We start from the raw sequence: 17,274 nt of genomic DNA, 5'->3' as shown, positions 1-17,274 counted from the left end.
CTAAAACTAAAAAAATGTTTCTTTCGAAGAACAATACTAGAATTAAAGAACTGTGGGGAGGGTAAACAAGGGTGCTTAAACTACTGGCTGCACTAAGAATCCCAATGCCTTGACTGACAGCAATCCCTGCCTGAAAGGCCGACCAAGCACAATAAAAGATGTGGAAGGAAACAAAAACAAAGAACCTTTCCTTGGCCTATCTCTCGCCTCTTTACTGTTGCTCTTCTAAACAAAGTCCTGGTGCATGTGGACTGTGGCAAGGGTGAAGGGTTTTTTCTTTTTTTTTCTTTTTGGAGATTTCAAATGTCTTTCCGGATGGGCAAGAGGCTCAGAACAAGTTCAATAGTATAACCATTTCTCCAATTCATCTCTAATAGCCAATTCATTCAATAGTTACCTATAAAACATTAGTATATGGTCCCACATATTATATACACACTCTGTCTTGGAGTCCATGTGCAGTTGGCTATAAATTAGTAACCCACCTCTATTCTCTCTTCTCTTATCTTTTTAAAATATATTTATAGCTGACTTATAGTCTGCTATTGTACCTACTCTCATCATCATCATCTGTAAGAATATGACAAGTTGAAAGGTTAGTAATGACCGCCATGCTCGCACTACTACACCACGTCACCACCTAGAGTGAATAAAAATGTTTAGATTAAACTGATAGAAATTAAGAACCTTTCAATGTCTCTCTCACCCCTCTCAGATCAACGATTTCGGTCTCCATCCATTCCTCCCGATGTCTATGGGAGTTGTCATCAGAGACTAGACTCCCATTTTTCTGTAGCTGAAAAGTATTTTTCTTCGTCACATGTGTAACAGGCAAAAACACATTTGTAGTTTGTAATTGTTTAATCGATTCGTTATAAGCTAGTATTAACAATCCTCACCTCAGCATCAAGCCATCATGAAGCAAATATCTAGATCTCCAAGTTATTTAGTACAAGAGTGTCAAAATAATCGTGCTATAAACATATTAATCATAAGTTACTATTTACACAAGTTATAACAACATATTTTAGAGCAATTTTATTATAATTAAGAAGGTATCTCTATATACCAAAATTTATACATCAAAACAAATAATTTGAGGCAACAAATTTTACACTAGAAAATATAATTCTCCATTTGAGAAACAAGAAGGGTGAAATTGCTCGCACATTTTGATTTATAGATCATTATCGTCTTTTCTTTTTCTTTCTTTTCAACTATAGCCACTGTGGCACGTCTGTCCTATTTATGTATTCTTTCTCTCTCACTCATCGCTACAATATTTATGTATTCTTTCTCTCTCACTCATCGCTACAGTCGACGCTACCCTCTTAGTTATGTGTAGGTATGGACACATATGATCTCTAGTTCAACTCAATAACTAAGTTGATGTCATAATTAAATTAGTTTATTTTATTGAACTAAAGCCGACACTAAATTATCCATAAACTATCCCACTCTACACTTATTCATATTTACATGTGCCTCGTAGCATATCTTCGTACATGCTATTCATACATGCTAGATCTCAATATGGATGTTATCAAATAAAACATTTCACGACAGTAGCTTGTTTTCTTCAAGACTCGTAACTTTTTATTTTTCCTTCATTTTGGTCGACTGCTTGATCTACATATTTACCTTTGCATCCATTGTCTTCCTTGAACTTTTAACAAACGGTCACACTCTTTGGTTCTACATATTGTAGATATATACGATAAATATGAGTGCTAAGAACACCAAACTTCAAATGTGATGAATTGTAGCCGAAACCGTTGTCTTCTTTCGTGTAGGAACATTCAATTTTAGGCCTCCTTCCAAACAAATGGTTTACGAATGGTTTACGAAGAAAACCTATAGGATTCGAATCATATAGGATTATTTGGCCATTTGAAATACACGTTTGGAGTTTTTCAAATCCTACAAATTTACAAAGGAATGCCCCAACGCATGTAGATTTAGGAGGAACATTGGCAAGAACTCGAAGCTATTGGAGATTTCCATTTGAATCTATCTTTATCATTCGATTTCTATTTTTTTTTTTGTTGTCTATTCAAATAGCCATCACTATATTTTAATTTTATCGTCTTTTCTAATTCCTTGCGCTTTGTATATTTATCAAAATTGTGTTTTTTATTCTTTTATTTTCTCAATTCTGTATTTAAAAGGAACCACTCTACAGGAAAGGGAAAAAAACAAGTCCCACGGTCTCATACACAAATTTCTCCTACCTACGCTTGATCTGAAAATGCACGAGTAATGAGATGGTGTTGTTGGTTCTCTCTGGTTTTTATATCCGGCGAGTCCATCCAAGGAGGGCCCTGCGGTGTGGCGTTGTGTAGAGCACTGCGTGCGTGCGCCGTGCGGCAACACAAACAAGTACACCTCCAGCTCCAGGTCCAGCCCGGGCTCACACACCCACCCGCACCACCACCATCTCCACCTCCCCTCCCCTGCCGTGCCGTGCCGTGCCGTGCCGCCGCGCCAGCGCCTCTCTCTCCTCGCCGCCCACCAGCCAGCCGGGGGCGGCCCCCATGTCCGAGGAGGACGACGACCAGCCGCCGGCGCAGAAGCGGCCGCGGGCGTCGCCGCCGCCGCCGCCGCCGCCCGACCAGGTCCTCGACAACGTCCTGGAGACGGTGCTCCAGTTCCTCGACGCCGCGCGCGACCGCTGCGCGGCCTCCCTCGTCTGCCGCTCCTGGCACCGGGCCGAGTCCGCCACCCGCGCCTCCGTCGCCGTCCGCAACCTCCTCGCCGCGTCCCCGGCCCGCGTCGCGCGGCGCTTCCCCAACGCGCGCCGCATCCTCCTCAAGGGCCGCCCCCGCTTCTCCGACTTCAACCTCCTGCCCTCTGGCTGGGCCGCCGCCGCCTTCCGCCCATGGGCCTCCGCCGTCGCCTCCGCGGCCTTCACCGCCCTCGGCTCCCTCTTCCTCAAGCGCATCACCGTCACCGACGACGACCTCGACCTCGTCTCGCGCTCCCTACCGGCTTCCTTCCGGGACCTTTCGCTCCTCCTCTGCGACGGCTTCTCCTCCGCGGGGCTCGCATCCATCGCATCCCATTGCAGGTAATGCATCTCCTCGCCGGCTAGCCCGGCCTCATCTCCTCTCCCCTCACCTATGTCATTCCGCTCCAACTTCCAGCTTACTAGTCTAGTCGTCCGTGGTAATGGCGTGTTCGATGCGGTTGCTCTCGCTGTTTCTTCCAGGGGGCTGCGTGTGCTCGATGTGGTTGACTGCGAGATGAACGACGACGAAGACGAGGTGGTGGACTGGGTGGCGGCGTTCCCGCCGGGGCCAACCGACCTGGAATCGCTCTCCTTCGAGTGCTACGTCCGACCGGTGTCCTTCGCAGCGCTTGAGGCGCTCGTGGCGCGCTCGCCGCGCCTCAGCCGCCTCGGAGTCAACGAGCACGTGTCACTCGGCCAGCTCCGCCGGCTCATGGCGAACACGCCTCGCCTGTCGCACCTCGGCACCGGAGCGTTCCGGCCCGGGGACGGCCCCGAGGATGTGGGGCTCGACGTGGAGCAGATGGCATCGGCGTTCGCGTCCGCTGGTCGAACGAACACGCTGGTTTCGCTGTCTGGCTTCCGTGACTTCGAGCCGGAGTATCTGCCTGCCATTGCCGCCGTGTCCGTCAACTTGACGAGTCTCGACTTCAGCTTTTGCCCGATCACTCCGGATCAATTCCTTCCCTTCGTCGGGCAATGCCACAACCTTGAGAGGCTACATGTAATGACTGAATTGCTTCGTCCGCTTGGTTTTATCCGTACTGTATGATTCAGCTCATCTGATGATGATTTGTTTGCCAGGTGCTTGACTCGGTGCGTGATGAGGGGCTCCAGGCCACAGCGAGGACCTGCAAGAAACTCCAGGTTCTTCATGTGCTTCCGTTGAACATACATGAGGATGCCGATGAGCTGGTGTCAGCAGTTGGGCTTACTGCCATCGCTGAGGGCTGTCGCGGGCTCCGTTCAACGCTGTTCTTCTGCCAGAGTATGACCAATGCTGCAGTGATCGCCATTTCTCAAAATTGCATGGAGCTTAAGGTATTCCGGTTATGCATAATGGGACGCCACCAGCCTGACCATGTGACTGGGGAGCCCATGGATGAAGGGTTTGGTGCCATTGTTCGGAACTGCAGCAAGCTTACTAGGCTCTCCACATCTGGACGCCTGACTGATCGAGCTTTTGAGTACATTGGCAAGTACGCCAAGTCGCTTCGGACGCTCTCTGTAGCGTTCGCTGGAGACAGTGATCTGGCACTGCAGCACATCCTCCAGGGGTGCTCGAAGCTGGAGAAGCTTGAGATAAGAGACTGCCCATTTGGGGATGCTGGCCTCCTCTCCGGGATGCACCATTTCTATAACATGCGGTTCCTCTGGATGTCAGGTTGCCACCTTACGCTGCAAGGTTGCAAGGAGGTAGCACGGCGGCTACCAAGGATGGTGGTGGAGCTGATAAGTAGCCAGCCTGAGAATGAAAAGACCGACGGCGTGGACATCTTATACATGTATCGGTCTCTTGAGGGGCCAAGAGAAGACGCACCACCATTTGTGAAGATCCTATGAGCCACTTCTGCAGAGAGCCATTTGATATGCTGTCTGCAGATCAAATGCAGCCTAAGCAACAAGAGAAGGTAAGACAGCTGGAGTCAAGCATATGACCATTTCTTCTATGCTTGAAGTTTGGAGGAGTTCTAGGCCATCTGTTGGAGCTGCAAACGGTTAAATTGTTGTACCGCTAGTAGGGGCATCGGTATATGCAAAATTTTCTACCGCAAGATCATAAGTTCATCAGAGCAGGCTTCTTCGAGGGGATGTCATCCCCTCAGTTTTGTTTGCTGCTCTGTAGCCTTCTATTGAGGGCAATCTATCTGTGCCGGCACAGCCACCAGGGTTTCTCTAATTTTTTTCCAAGTGAAGCTTGTCATCAGATTAAATTCATTAACACTTTCCTGTTTCTTGTCTTATAATTCCTTCTGTTTCATTCGTAAGTTGGAACTCAAACAAAAAAACCCTGCTGAATTGAGCTATGTGAAATTCCTGTGTGCTTCGAGTCTCAAAGATTGGTGATCTCTAGTGAAGGCTTGAAAAGTCTTTGAAAACTTGTCTTTTCGTTATCTCCTCTGAATCCTGCACTTTGTCTGTTGATATCATTACCTGGAGGTCCTACGCCTCACAACCTGAAAGCTCTATCCATGGGTTCCTTATTGGGAGGTCAGCAAAAGTTAGGCCCTGGTCCATCAAAGTGATTATTGCTTGACAGCCCCAGTTTCCCAGCCGACGTGTTCGCCTTCCACGCCGGCGAAAACGACGGCCGGCAGCCAGCTTGAGCCTCCTCCGATCCACTACCACCACCGTTTCTGCAGGTCAGAAACCACACGAGGCATCACCATTGCCAGACCAAGTTTTCTTTTTCAGAGTGAAACATATCTCATGCTGATACTGTTGTTGCAAATAGTCTCCACAGCCTTTTTTTTTTTTCTCTTTTGCTTTTCTTTTCCCTTTGTTTCTTTGTTCTCTTGTGTGGATGCTGCTGTTTCCCTGATGGCTCCTCGCCTCCTCTTCTCTGCTGGTCACAGCTTCTTCTGAGAAAAGAAAAGAAAGCTTGGATGGATAGTGACCAATCCTGCAAGGAAGCCTGGCTGCATCCAAGCCTACTGAGCTAAGCAGCAGCTCAAAAAGATGATAGGGAAGGTGTGGCAAATGATGAGGGAGTGATGACCGGTCGATCCTGATGGGGATTGATCGATCGTTTGACTGATCCCCACGAGTCACTGACTGTCCTCCTCCCAGGCCAGCTGCGACGAGCAGCAGCAGTAGATGCCAAGCCAAGTGGGGATCCATGGACAGTAAAATCTGCAGCTGGTGAAAAGGCTTCCTCACCAAACTCATTGGCTCCCTTGACCATCTTCCCTTGTGTCTGTGTGAAGATGAAGATGTGAGTGGTGCAGTGTTTTTGCTGATCATTTTTAGTTTCTGGGGGGTGCCACTCCATAGGCCAGAGAAAAAGGGTGATAGGTTTCTGAAAGTGAGAGATGCAGCCACTCATTGGCAAAGCAAATGTCCGAAAATTTCTGTGCTTAAAATCAGGAGATCTCTCATCTGATTTTTCTTTCTGATCATCCGAGGGCCGAACTGAGCTTTTTGGATGATGGTACATTTGAGGTTTAGAGGCTGGGATCTTCTTGCCCTTCCCATCTCTTGAGACATCTTGTCAAATAATTGGCTACTATTGCCCCTCCGGCTTAAGAAAATGAAAGAACATTTAGTTTCTTCAGATCTGGAGGATGTCGATGTCATGCCACAACAAGCTGCAATCCAGCCGTGAGATTGATGTGGAAGAAAGCACAAGGCTGGCTGTTTCAATTGCAGCAGTAGTAATGAGGGGACTGTGATTGATTCATCCAGCAGAAAGCTGCAATTGCTATACGCCATATGGTACAGCGTTTTCATTTGTGGAAGCTTTATTACTGCATCTACTATTTACATGAACAGAGCTAGTATTACCAGTTTACCACTGGGTGGTAACTTGGACGATTGCTGCTTGTCCAAGTTTGATGTGTGAATAATTCAGGTTCAGACAAGCTGGTGAAGAGTTGTAACCAGGAGATAATTCATGTCAAGATCACTTGTAAGCAGCAACATGGGTGTCTTTTGGGACGTAGACACGTAGTACGTCTGATGCGACTAGAGCATACAGTTCCTTGACACCGGCTGCCACAACACTCTGTTTACTGAAAAAAAAAATCGGGGATCTTCTTCTGATTACAGCTCTTCTCTGAACCCATTTGTGTTGCCTTTGCTTGCATTGTGCTACCAAACTCTGCATTTGTGATTTTTTTTTCTTCTTTCAGAGCTATATTTGGGATCTGCATCCATGGTGCACACTTCTTCTCGTGCAGATTTCTTACAGGGCGTGTCAATGATGGTTCTGTCTTAGCTCTCGTAAAACACGACGTAAATTATAGCTTTTTCAGACGCATTATGTTTGGTAAAGGAGAGAAATGATGGCATAAAGTCGAGTTCTTTTACTGCTGACTCTCCCCAATTTCTATCAGTTCAGTTTTAGCAATTGGTAAAGAGCTCCTTTTCTATAGCCATCAAGACTTGCATGCTGTGCTCATCAGGTTAGTAAATCTCTTGTGAGAGTTAGGCGCGCGTTTCCATATGTGCAGAAACATTAGAGCAGTTTTTAATCAGATCTTGTCAGTCATGGTACAAACTGCATATGGCTTCTGGACTGAGGAAGCTTTTTAATCACTAGTTTGGTCAGGAACCTTTTTCTTCTGATGATTATAGAACGATCAAACACAAGTTTAACTGCTAACTACTTCCTCTAATGTGGGCCTATGGCAGTAGGGCTTTGCAATCATACTACAAGCTTGTGAACAGTTATAAGATTGGATTTATAGGCTTACTTTATGGTGTGTCAACACCTTAGTTTTATTTGTTTTTTGTCACATCAACTTTTCTGACCCTTTGCTGATTGAAGTAGCAGTAGTGTCATGTTCCTAAATATCCAAGATTACATGAACAGAGGTGTCCACATGTTATATGAAACTATGAAGGCCGAGGAAAGTGAAGTGCTCCACTAAATCCCAGAAAGCTATTTCACCCTCAATGCCTTCTCTCTCTCATGTTTGTACTGGGAATCATCTACTGCAAATGTCAAAGTTCTTGATGGAACTCTGTAAGCGCATCTTTTGTCAAAACACCAGCAAAGTATATTGCTTTATAGGAAAAAGGAAAAGCAAAGTGGCTTTGAATTTGTGAAAGATGGATTGCGAGAACATATTCTGTAATCTGAACCATGACTTGTACTTTTGGAAAATACCGGATTTACTCTAGCGGTATGGTATTAGTTAATGATTTGTCGTACATCACCAAATTGTTTTTAGATAATAGAATAAATATATGTCTAGTACATCACCAAATGGTTATGGATGAAATTATTTTCGTGACTTCTCCATAGATTTTGCTGATTGCATACTTAGCTGTTAGTCATGATTGATGACACATATATAGCAGCGTGATCATTTATTGCCAAAGGTTTAGGATGTGTTAAATCAAAAGACAATCACCGACAATGCTTGTGCGACAGCCTATGGGTGATCATAATAAACACCAAAGTGTCTTGTTGAGTCATGAAAGGGATTTTCAGTTGGACCAGCAAAAGACTAATTATCCATCTTCTAGGTTGTAGCAGAATAGCAACATCTAACATTAACCCAGAGCTTAATTAACTTGAAATTTCTCTCTGTTTAATGGGAACTCATACCTGGGAGAAACTTTGGTAAATATTCTTGTTAGCCAACAGATGCCAAACGCATGACCCAACGAAAATGTGCATTGAACTGCTGAATGCAGAGTTGCAGACACCAAGCATTCATCTGTGTCATCATGCATTCTTAAGCAAAGATCAGACCATTAAAATACCAAAAAAAAAGAGTATTCAACATTGCACTTTGCAGTTGGCCAATGGACTCCTGTTCGTCTGCTTTCTTTTCTCCCTCATGTGGTATTTTCAGTGGGTTATTAAGTGTGTGATCTGTGCATTAGCACTGTTCTTCCCGGGACAAGACAATCCACAAGTTGATGCTCCAGTGACCAACCAAAGGAGAAGGACAACTCAAATGGATCTGGGAGCTGCTGCTCCGACCAATCCAGTGCTCTCATCTCACGAGGGCACTAGGATGATGAACACATGGGAAAGCCATTGCTTGGTTGCCCTAGCAATTCAGCAAAGTGGCAGGTTAGGTTGAGTTAAACAATGGGCCAATGCAGTTTAATGCGTTGCAAGCCTGCAGAAACACATTGTGATTGTTCAGAAGCCGGCCAGTTGCAATGCTAGGACAACACATGATTGGGCTCCTCCTAGCTCAGAAAGATATGTAAAAGGCATCAATGTTTGCACAGATCTACAGTCTGCACTGCACTGCATGCACCCCTCTTGTGCAATGCAATGCAGTGCTATGCATGCATGCATGCACACAGGTGACAGCCACTACACAAACACACAAAAGGTGATGAGGAGAAGCAAACAAGGAGTCTAGTTAAGATAGTAGCACAACAGGACAAGATTGAATCAATTCTTGCTCCCCCCACATCTCATCTTTTTATTTCACTTCAAAATGTGCTCTGGCCTTTGATTGTTTGTATTATCTTTGCACAAGCCTAATTTGACAGCCAAGCATTTGATCTTGTGGGGAGTATTCTATTTCACCTGATCCCAAGGTTGAAACAATGCACGAGCCTTTTCTCTCACACACTACTTTTCTCTCTTCTCACTGAAAAATGTGTAGGGAATCTTCTTCATCGTTTCAGTCCCCAAGAACCATGGACTTCTTGGTAGGAGAGAACCATATGAAATTGTGGCAGCCATTTATCACAGAGATATTCGTGAAAATGAGACAGTGACACACACACCCAGCCAGGTAGAGAGGAAAGAAGTGAAAAAAAAGCTGCCTCATACACCAAACTAGCAACTTGCAGTGCATTCCTACTAGGGTAAGCCAATCCTCCTGACCCTTTTTTCATCTGCTCTTACCCAGAATCTTTTTGCTCACTTTTCAGTGAGTCCAACATGCCACTACTACACTTGTATCTTTTTCACATATGATGTTTTGAGCTTATAAACTGATAAGGTACACCTGAATTAGGTAGAACAGGAGACCATTGGTGACAACAGCTGCATTCTGAAGAGATCCAGTCAGCATTAGCTTGTGAGCTGATTTGTGGCAAATGGTAGTGTGGTTGTGTTGACACTGTAGAGTGGTCAAAACCCTCCCCTCATTCAAACCCCATTTGTGGGGCCTCTCCGTTGCAAAGCATAGCATTGTACCACTGTGTTGCCCTAATCCAATTATTAGCTCATTGTCTGCTGGGGCCAATGCATACACACACACAGGCTCAAGGTGATGGATCCATTTTGCTTCTGTGGTCTTGGAAAGGCTCAAGTGTACACCAAAAAGAAAAAAAAAAGCAGCAGGGAGGAGGAAGAGCTAGTGATGCTGCACAGTGGTGAACAGAGCATGAAAGGGGCCTGCCTGCCTTGGTAGATTGTGTGTCTTTCTGATGAGGAGGCATGCTTACATTTTTGCCTCAAAAGAATGGGAGCTATAGCTCTCATCTCCTTGCTGCAGATCTCACCTGTGAATCTGTGATGGGGGCATGGATTGGTGGGTATGCACATTTGCTATCTGGGCGTCCTCCCTTCCATCATTGCGATGCTCTGTGGTGCCATGGTAAAAGATGATAGTGGCAATGACACACAGCAGATATGTCCTTTCTCCTCCTATCTGTACTCCAGTTTCATCATTCTACCGTCCGGCGTTATTCTGAACAAATTTTAGACATTAGCATGGATTAGCTCTTGAACATGCATGAATCATGTTAACATGGCCAACATTTGCACAGATATACCGAAAGCAAGTGTCTGAATATTAATTTTTCTTTACAGTTGACATGCAGCTAATGCAGGCACCACATATACTACTGCATCAAAGATGTTCATGCCTCTGTCAAAAGGCCCATCTACAATAGCTGTAATTCATCGATTATCTTGTTTTTTATATCTATTTAAGGATATAAATAAATGTATTAACTCCTAAAAAATTAAAATTTTATTCTATAGAAGTATTCTAAGATGATTTTATATAGATTTTTTTTCTGCATGAAACTCACCATTAAAAGCTTGGAAAGCATGCATGGAATATTGAAGTGTGCTACAATTAATTTAATTAACTACACGCTAGCCAGATTCAAACTCGAGACCTCTAGCTCTGATATTATTGCACGCACCAACTAGTTGCACTTAAAAACCTAGGGTTAATTAGATTCATGCCATTATAAATTTGCTAGTTTTGAATTATGTCATTATTATTCGACTAATTGTAAGGATACCATTATAATTTTAAAAATATTTGAAATATGCCACTCCATACCTTTTGGTGTATTTTTTTTTAAAAATCTGGACCATATTGCCCCTCTGTTGTACACTGTGCCCTTGGTATGTGCAAAGGACAATTTGGTCCAAAAATAGCATATCTGAAATTGTTCTTAAAATATAATGGCATCCTTACAATTAGTTGAATAGTAATGACATATTTCAAAACTTGTAAATTTATAATGACATGAATCTAATTAACCAAAAACCTAAGCTATTAAGAAAAGACAGACAATTCATTTTATACACTTCAAACATTATAGGTAATCTAAGATCAACAGAAACCGCTCCCATATGCTTCTCTGCAGCTGAGAAACTGAAGCACGTGGCAGCAAACTGAAGCACACGTTTAAAGATGAGACATTTGTGCTCACACACATAAAAATTCAGTCACGCAAACAAAGGGGCAGAGAATCACTGAATCACCACGCTTTGCTCATCATCAGATATGGAATGCACTCAATGAAGCTTGTCCAACAGGTAGGGCATACACTGTTGTTTCTACGGCGACACAGGAATCAGATTAACAGATATACATCTATCCAAAATTCCAGCTAAGTCTTGGTGACATTCTGACATGTTGTGTATTCACCAGGAGACCAGAAATAAGGGGAGCTAGCTATCATATAGGCTAAGATAAGGTTCTGTCGTGTTGGTTCAATGAATGCCATCCACTTGACAATCTCACAACAAAGTGATGCAAAACTTGACTGATTCCGAGCTTTAATGCAGAATCCATGAAAAGGCAGGGATCAGGTGATGCACTGAGCTTAAGTAAGCTGGCAGAATCTTAATTCATTTGTCAAGCAGAAGAATGATGAATGATCATGGGGGGCAAGCTTTCAATGTGTCACTGCCTCAATATAATGGAGTTTGAAAATTCTGCATTGCGTGCTTAAGAAACATATTAACTAATATTCTGATGAAAGATGCCATGAGATCAAAGCTGGTTAGTGCAGAATGACATTATGACAATGCAGAAATGTCCTAGGAAAATGTAACTTCGACTCTTCAATCTCATTAAAAATTCTCATTCAGATTTCCACACACTTTCTGATTGCATATATGCTCTCATGTCCTCTCAAAAGGACAGTAGCAATTGCATAGCAGTTGAACTACTGCCATCTGCCACTAGTAAAGGTAGCACCTCTCGAAGTCAACTTAGGATTTGCAAAGCAAAACTATAGCATGACAGTAATTAACATATCATAATCTAGCTCCAATGGAACAGAAGCGTACGTAGTGGTGAAGAAGTCATGTCGACCAACAAGCATCAGGATGGGAATTAGTAAGCTTGCACTAGTAGAGCTACACTATAATTAAGTCTATTTCATCAGGCACACTAAAAAGGTGAGCAAACTGAAACTGCTGGCTGGCTTGTAGCTGGTTTGATTTGTGCATGCAGCACCTGCCACTGCAAGCATTGGAAATTTGGAATAAGCTATAGCTGACTTCGTCGAGACAGCGACTCTGGGAAAGAAGCTCTCTTTTCTTTTTCTTCAGACTTTCCTCTCGAAGCTTCTGAACATATTCCTCAATTATAACATGCTTCTTGTATACTAGTGGAAGCAATAATCATTGATTTGCATATGTATAGTTAAGAGTAATTTTACTATTCTTGAAAAAGTATATCTAGAAACCAAAATTTACGCAAAGTTTTATAGTACCTTAAGATATATATGCAGAGTAATATGTTCAGATGAGTACAATTTCCTCCATAACTAAAACTTTGGCTGATGGATCAGGATTCAGGTGTGAATACTTATCGATCCTCGATACATTCCGCCCGCTGAAATATATATACTACCAGCAACATTAATAGCATGAAGACATATACATCGATCACTTCTTGTCCGTCTAATCAAGTTTCATGTGAAGAAAAATTAGGCCCGATAATCATATTAAACGAAAGCTTAGTTGTTGCAACCGTCTGACTGTCTTATATAATTAGCCTGCTTCTGCTTTGACAAGGCTAAGAATTTCCTGACATCATTGATCCGAGTATTGTGAAAGAAAGCTAATTTGTTTGTATCAAAACAAAGAGCATGCATGATGTATACATAGTTCATTATATTCATAAGCTAAAGCCCCGACGAGGCAAAGTGCAGACTTAACTATTTATCAACGTCCGGTTCAGCATGTTCTAGAGAGATCAACGTTGAACTTTCGTCTATTTTATGACCAATTGTGCGCACGCATGACGTACGTGTTCATTGCCATACGTGTATATATATTACTACGCTGAACAATTGTTAAATATATGTTTGCATGCATGCATACATGTGTTGTTTACATAGTGACCGGCCAGCTGAGTTCTGATATCTCATTTCCTTACTGGCCTTGCACCCAATATGTCATAGCAAGGTTTATTGATTATTTGACCAAAGTTTTCTGATTAAGGTAATTAACCATGGTTGTGCTACACAGAAATTCATTTCTGCGGGAAAAGAGTCGGAAATCGTTTACACATGAAATAACGAAAAATGCTCTTTAATTGTTTTTTTTTTGCTTAAGCTCAAGACAGCAAGTGCTGTTCATTAATTATTTAACTAAAAAACTTTCTTCTCCAGCATACTGAAATTTAAGAGATATGCACATAAAGACACATATATATACACTACTCATCTCTGAGAACACTCTTCGTTAACCCATGATCAAGTGGAGTGAAGATATTCACATGATCAGTTAGCAACTTCCTCCTGTGTACTAATTAAAGAGGCATATTAACAGCTTAACATTGCAGCTAGCTCTTGCTGCTTGCTGTCTACTCATAATACGTACCGTGCATGCATATATATATATATATATATGTGTGCATGGCTGTACATGTAATGGCTCTCTCTTTATATATATATAGTAATTAATATAGCTAGCTAGCTAGTAGTGATCACCTCTTCCAAGAGCTTGTACCTCCGCACCCTCGGCCTGCCCCTCGCGACGCCGGGCGACGGCGGCGCGTCGTGGTGGCCGGCGCCGCGGACACGGGTGCCGACGTCCGACGCCGATCGCCGCAGCAGGATACGCCGCTGCTGCGGCGGCGGCGGCTTCTTGATGGGCTTGCTCAGGTCCGCAGCGAAGTGCCCGCGGGCGGCGACGACGACCTTGGCCGCCACCGACCTGCCACCGGCGCCGCCGCCGGCACTACTGCTGCTGCTGCTGGCAGGATCGCCGCCGGCCGCTCTGGCGGTGGACGGTCTCACCGAGCCCGAGGCGGCGCCGCCGTGGTTGCCTCCTTTGTCCGCCCTCAGGCACCAGTTGCACGTGCCATACGACTCCGCCTTGGGGTATCGCTCCGTGCAGTATCTGACAGTATAAATACATGTATATATACGTATCATCAGTTTAGCTGTGCGTGATATCGATCTACGTTATCGCATGCACGTTTGAGGTAGAGATTGACACGTAACACATGTATATACGTACGTGCATCAGCTGAGCTGGTCATGAATACTGAATCATATTCATGCGTCTTTTTTTGTCATGCATACTGAATTATATTCATGCGTCTAAAAAAAGAGACATACATCTAGACACTAGTTGGAGGCTTGGAGCTAGCGATCAAGCAGAATGCTTAAATCAACATTCATGTCTATAATTTCGTTGTAATCAGCAAATCAATATTTAAACATATGCATGTGGCCCCCAGCCACTGTCAAGCTAGACGAAAGAGAAGGATAAGCAGGATTAACAAGGCTGAACTATTTGCAGATAATGACCGTGTGTGTACTACAAATCAATTTCAGCCACGCCCCCGTACTTTCTGAATCAATTTGTTTGACAATTTCGCGTGGATCGCGCGTAAAGTCAGACAAAATTAGCTGGAAGCCACGCTAAAAAATATCAGAGGAGACACGCACGCACGTCAAAAGCGCACGAACCTGTCATCGATCGGCTAGCTACATGCAAGTCAAATGGTCTTCTAATCGCAGCTTCGATCGCTAATTGGCCAATCGGCAGATGGATTAGTTGAGGAGATCAATGCGCATGTGTAGCAGCGTTGAGCAGTTCTTCGATCCGGCTCAGAGATGCATGCATGATCAATTGTACTGTTCAATTAGTACATGCTCGAACTGTTCGATAGATCGAGATATCGCTGATGCTAATTGTGTGGTGCACATGCATCTACGTCAGTCATTGGTCAGAAATTCAGAATAGTTTATCGAGTAATCCACGAGTAAAAGATGGCTAATATACCCTACGAACCCACCCAATTAGAATTATCAGTTCATGCAAATCATCGAGTTAGTTTGCATAGACGGATTCTAAGTTAAATCGATTAGTATCATCATGTAAATGTGCCCAGAAATCCAGATGAATCAATCTAACCTATCTGTTCTATTGGATTGGGGGAGACCTCAAAAACTGTTTCGTTAAAAACAAAAAAAAAAAACAAATCCGCGGTGAACATGAACACAAAAAGAGCAGCATACGTACGTGTGCTGGGAGCGGACGGCGCAGGCGGCGCAGCGGAACAGCTCCGGCAGGAGGCCACGGTCGCCGCACATGCAGCAGACGGCGGCCGTGGGGGCGGAAACCGGCGACGACCGCTCCGAACCGCCACCGGAGCCGCCTGACTTGACATCGCTCCCCATGGATAGAGCTAGCTGCCCGTCCAGCCGGCGGGATAGATCGATCGATCGGTGAATCTGCTACCTCAGGCGCATGGATTGGTAAAGCTGCCGCATGGGAGAGATCGATCGATCGGATGAAAGCTCAAAAGGGAGCAGCAGAAGATTGGTTGCTGCTCCGGCTAGCTGATGCTGTTCTTGCCGAACTCGAGGTCCGTTTGGGAAGAAGAGGAGAGGAATTGGAGGGGGTGATGCGGCCGCGGTGCCTGCCGTTTTCACGCATCTCAAGATCTTGTAGAAGGAAGCTGCGCTCCTTTAATTTTTGTCGTCCTGCTGCTGCCATGGCTGTAAAGATTTGCAGCAGTTTTTTTTTAATTTATAAGTTGCCTTTTGCGTTTTGGACCCTGAAGTCTGCGGCTTTATGCTGCAAGTTCTTTCGTTGGTCTTTAAAAAAAAGAGGGGCTTTTTATAGTGGAGAATGTATAAAATTTTATTGTCTATACTTACTTTTTTTTAACAACCGTAAAATGTATTGGCAAATCTAGTGCCATGTGCTTAATGAATGGATGAATGCGAACGCTTTTCAAACTTTAAAACATTTTTTCAAATATTATGTGTATCTAAATTTGTTATAATTTTATTCTAAATCTATTTTTTAATTCAAAATAGTTAACTACTCCGTACAAATTATTCATCTATTCAATCATTCAGCCCAAAAGAAACCTGTGCAGTTCATTGAACATGGCCTGTCAAATGCCTCAAGTCATGTGAGGATTGAGGACCTTGTTGGTGAGCTAAAAGTATAAAACACTACGACGGATCGTGTGTAGTGTTCAGTGTTGTTTTGTTAATCTGCCAAATATGTTTTTTTCTAGGTTAGGGTCTTTTCAATCAAAGAATTTGTGTAGGATTTTTTCTATATTATTCTTTGAGATAAAGAATTGAATTTTCTCAAATTCAGTGAAATTCATAAGGAATGACATAATGCATGTAGATTTTATAGAAAGGAGAAAAGTTAGCAAAAGTTAAATCTCATTTGAGCTTATCTCTATTATTTGATTTTCTCTATCTATTCAAACAGTCATTCCTATATTTTTATTAATGTTTTGTAATCATCTATTTTGGACTTATACCCTAATAAAATTTTATGAAGTTTAGTAAAGAGTGTGTTTCCTTGAAAGATTTGTTAAAATTCATGAAAGGTGCTCTAGAAACAAGTGTGCAAAACCATGGGCGTGTCCCATGTCGGCCAGACACTACACCAGAATATCACATTTGACAGGGTTGAAAACACAAAACAACATGAGTTTAGAAAAATAAATTGAGGAGGTACCAACAGGTCCCTTTCATGGCAAAACTGTAGATAGGCAGACATCAAGGGGCTAAAGCCTAACCCTTTTCCTCTGAGGAATAATGCTAGCACTTGGGTGGACGGACTTCTTTGGACGGCCGCGCGAGCCGTGGGCCCACTACACAAACGCTCCCTCCACCTACCAGCCGCCCACTGACACCCGGGGCCCACGTTCCGTCGGGCCCACCAGTCAACCACGTGCTTTGCGGCAGGGCCCCACCAGGATCCTCTCGATGGCATCCGGCCGTAAATAGAACGGAAGCGGAGGGGCTTAGTGGCGAGGGAAGGGGGGCCTGGTCGGCGGTTTGACTCTGCATGCCGCGCTGGCCAATCGGAGAGCGGCCGTGGGGCCCACCTGGTTTGGGGATCTGACGTGGCGGGGTAGGTACTTTGCGCGTTTTCGTGC

The 17,274-nt window shown here is 44.0% G+C and overlaps 2 protein-coding genes across 2 annotated transcripts; one reads left to right on the top strand and one right to left on the bottom strand.

Moving 5' to 3' along the window:
- Window positions 1-2,470: 2,470 nt before the first annotated feature.
- LOC102709546 (transport inhibitor response 1-like protein) lies at window positions 2,471-4,970 on the top strand. Its single transcript, XM_006651051.2, has 3 exons — window positions 2,471-3,067; window positions 3,209-3,731; window positions 3,812-4,970. Exons 1-3 carry the CDS (start codon window positions 2,535-2,537, stop codon window positions 4,568-4,570), a joined length of 1,815 nt encoding a protein of 604 aa, XP_006651114.2. The 5' UTR covers window positions 2,471-2,534; the 3' UTR covers window positions 4,571-4,970.
- Window positions 4,971-13,443: 8,473 nt separating this feature from the next.
- LOC121053876 lies at window positions 13,444-15,850 on the bottom strand. The gene is made up of 2 exons (XM_040522212.1): window positions 15,384-15,850; window positions 13,444-14,252 (listed from the first exon to the last, which is right to left on the bottom strand). The coding sequence occupies exons 1-2, from the start codon at window positions 15,539-15,541 to the stop codon at window positions 13,823-13,825; spliced, it is 588 nt and encodes a 195-aa protein (XP_040378146.1). The 5' UTR covers window positions 15,542-15,850; the 3' UTR covers window positions 13,444-13,822.
- Between the last annotated feature and the right edge of the window lie 1,424 nt (window positions 15,851-17,274).

The sequence above is a fragment of the Oryza brachyantha genome, chromosome 3 (assembly GCF_000231095.2).
Source record: "Oryza brachyantha chromosome 3, ObraRS2, whole genome shotgun sequence".
NCBI lineage: Eukaryota > Viridiplantae > Streptophyta > Magnoliopsida > Poales > Poaceae > Oryza > Oryza brachyantha.
Note: the sequence above shows the minus strand (reverse complement) of the source record. Positions and strands in the feature narration are given on the sequence as shown.

Coding starts and splice junctions, on each gene's coding strand:
- LOC121053876 (XM_040522212.1), bottom strand. CDS start 15,541: ATGGGGAGCGATGTCAAGTCAGGCGGCTCCGGTGGCGGTTCGGAGCGG. Junction 14,253..15,383: donor GCCGTCCGCTCCCAGCACAC/GTACGTATGCTG, acceptor TTATACTGTCAG/ATACTGCACGGAGCGATACC.
- LOC102709546 (XM_006651051.2), top strand. CDS start 2,535: ATGTCCGAGGAGGACGACGACCAGCCGCCGGCGCAGAAGCGGCCGCGG. Junction 3,068..3,208: donor TCCATCGCATCCCATTGCAG/GTAATGCATCTC, acceptor TGTTTCTTCCAG/GGGGCTGCGTGTGCTCGATG. Junction 3,732..3,811: donor ACAACCTTGAGAGGCTACAT/GTAATGACTGAA, acceptor TTTGTTTGCCAG/GTGCTTGACTCGGTGCGTGA.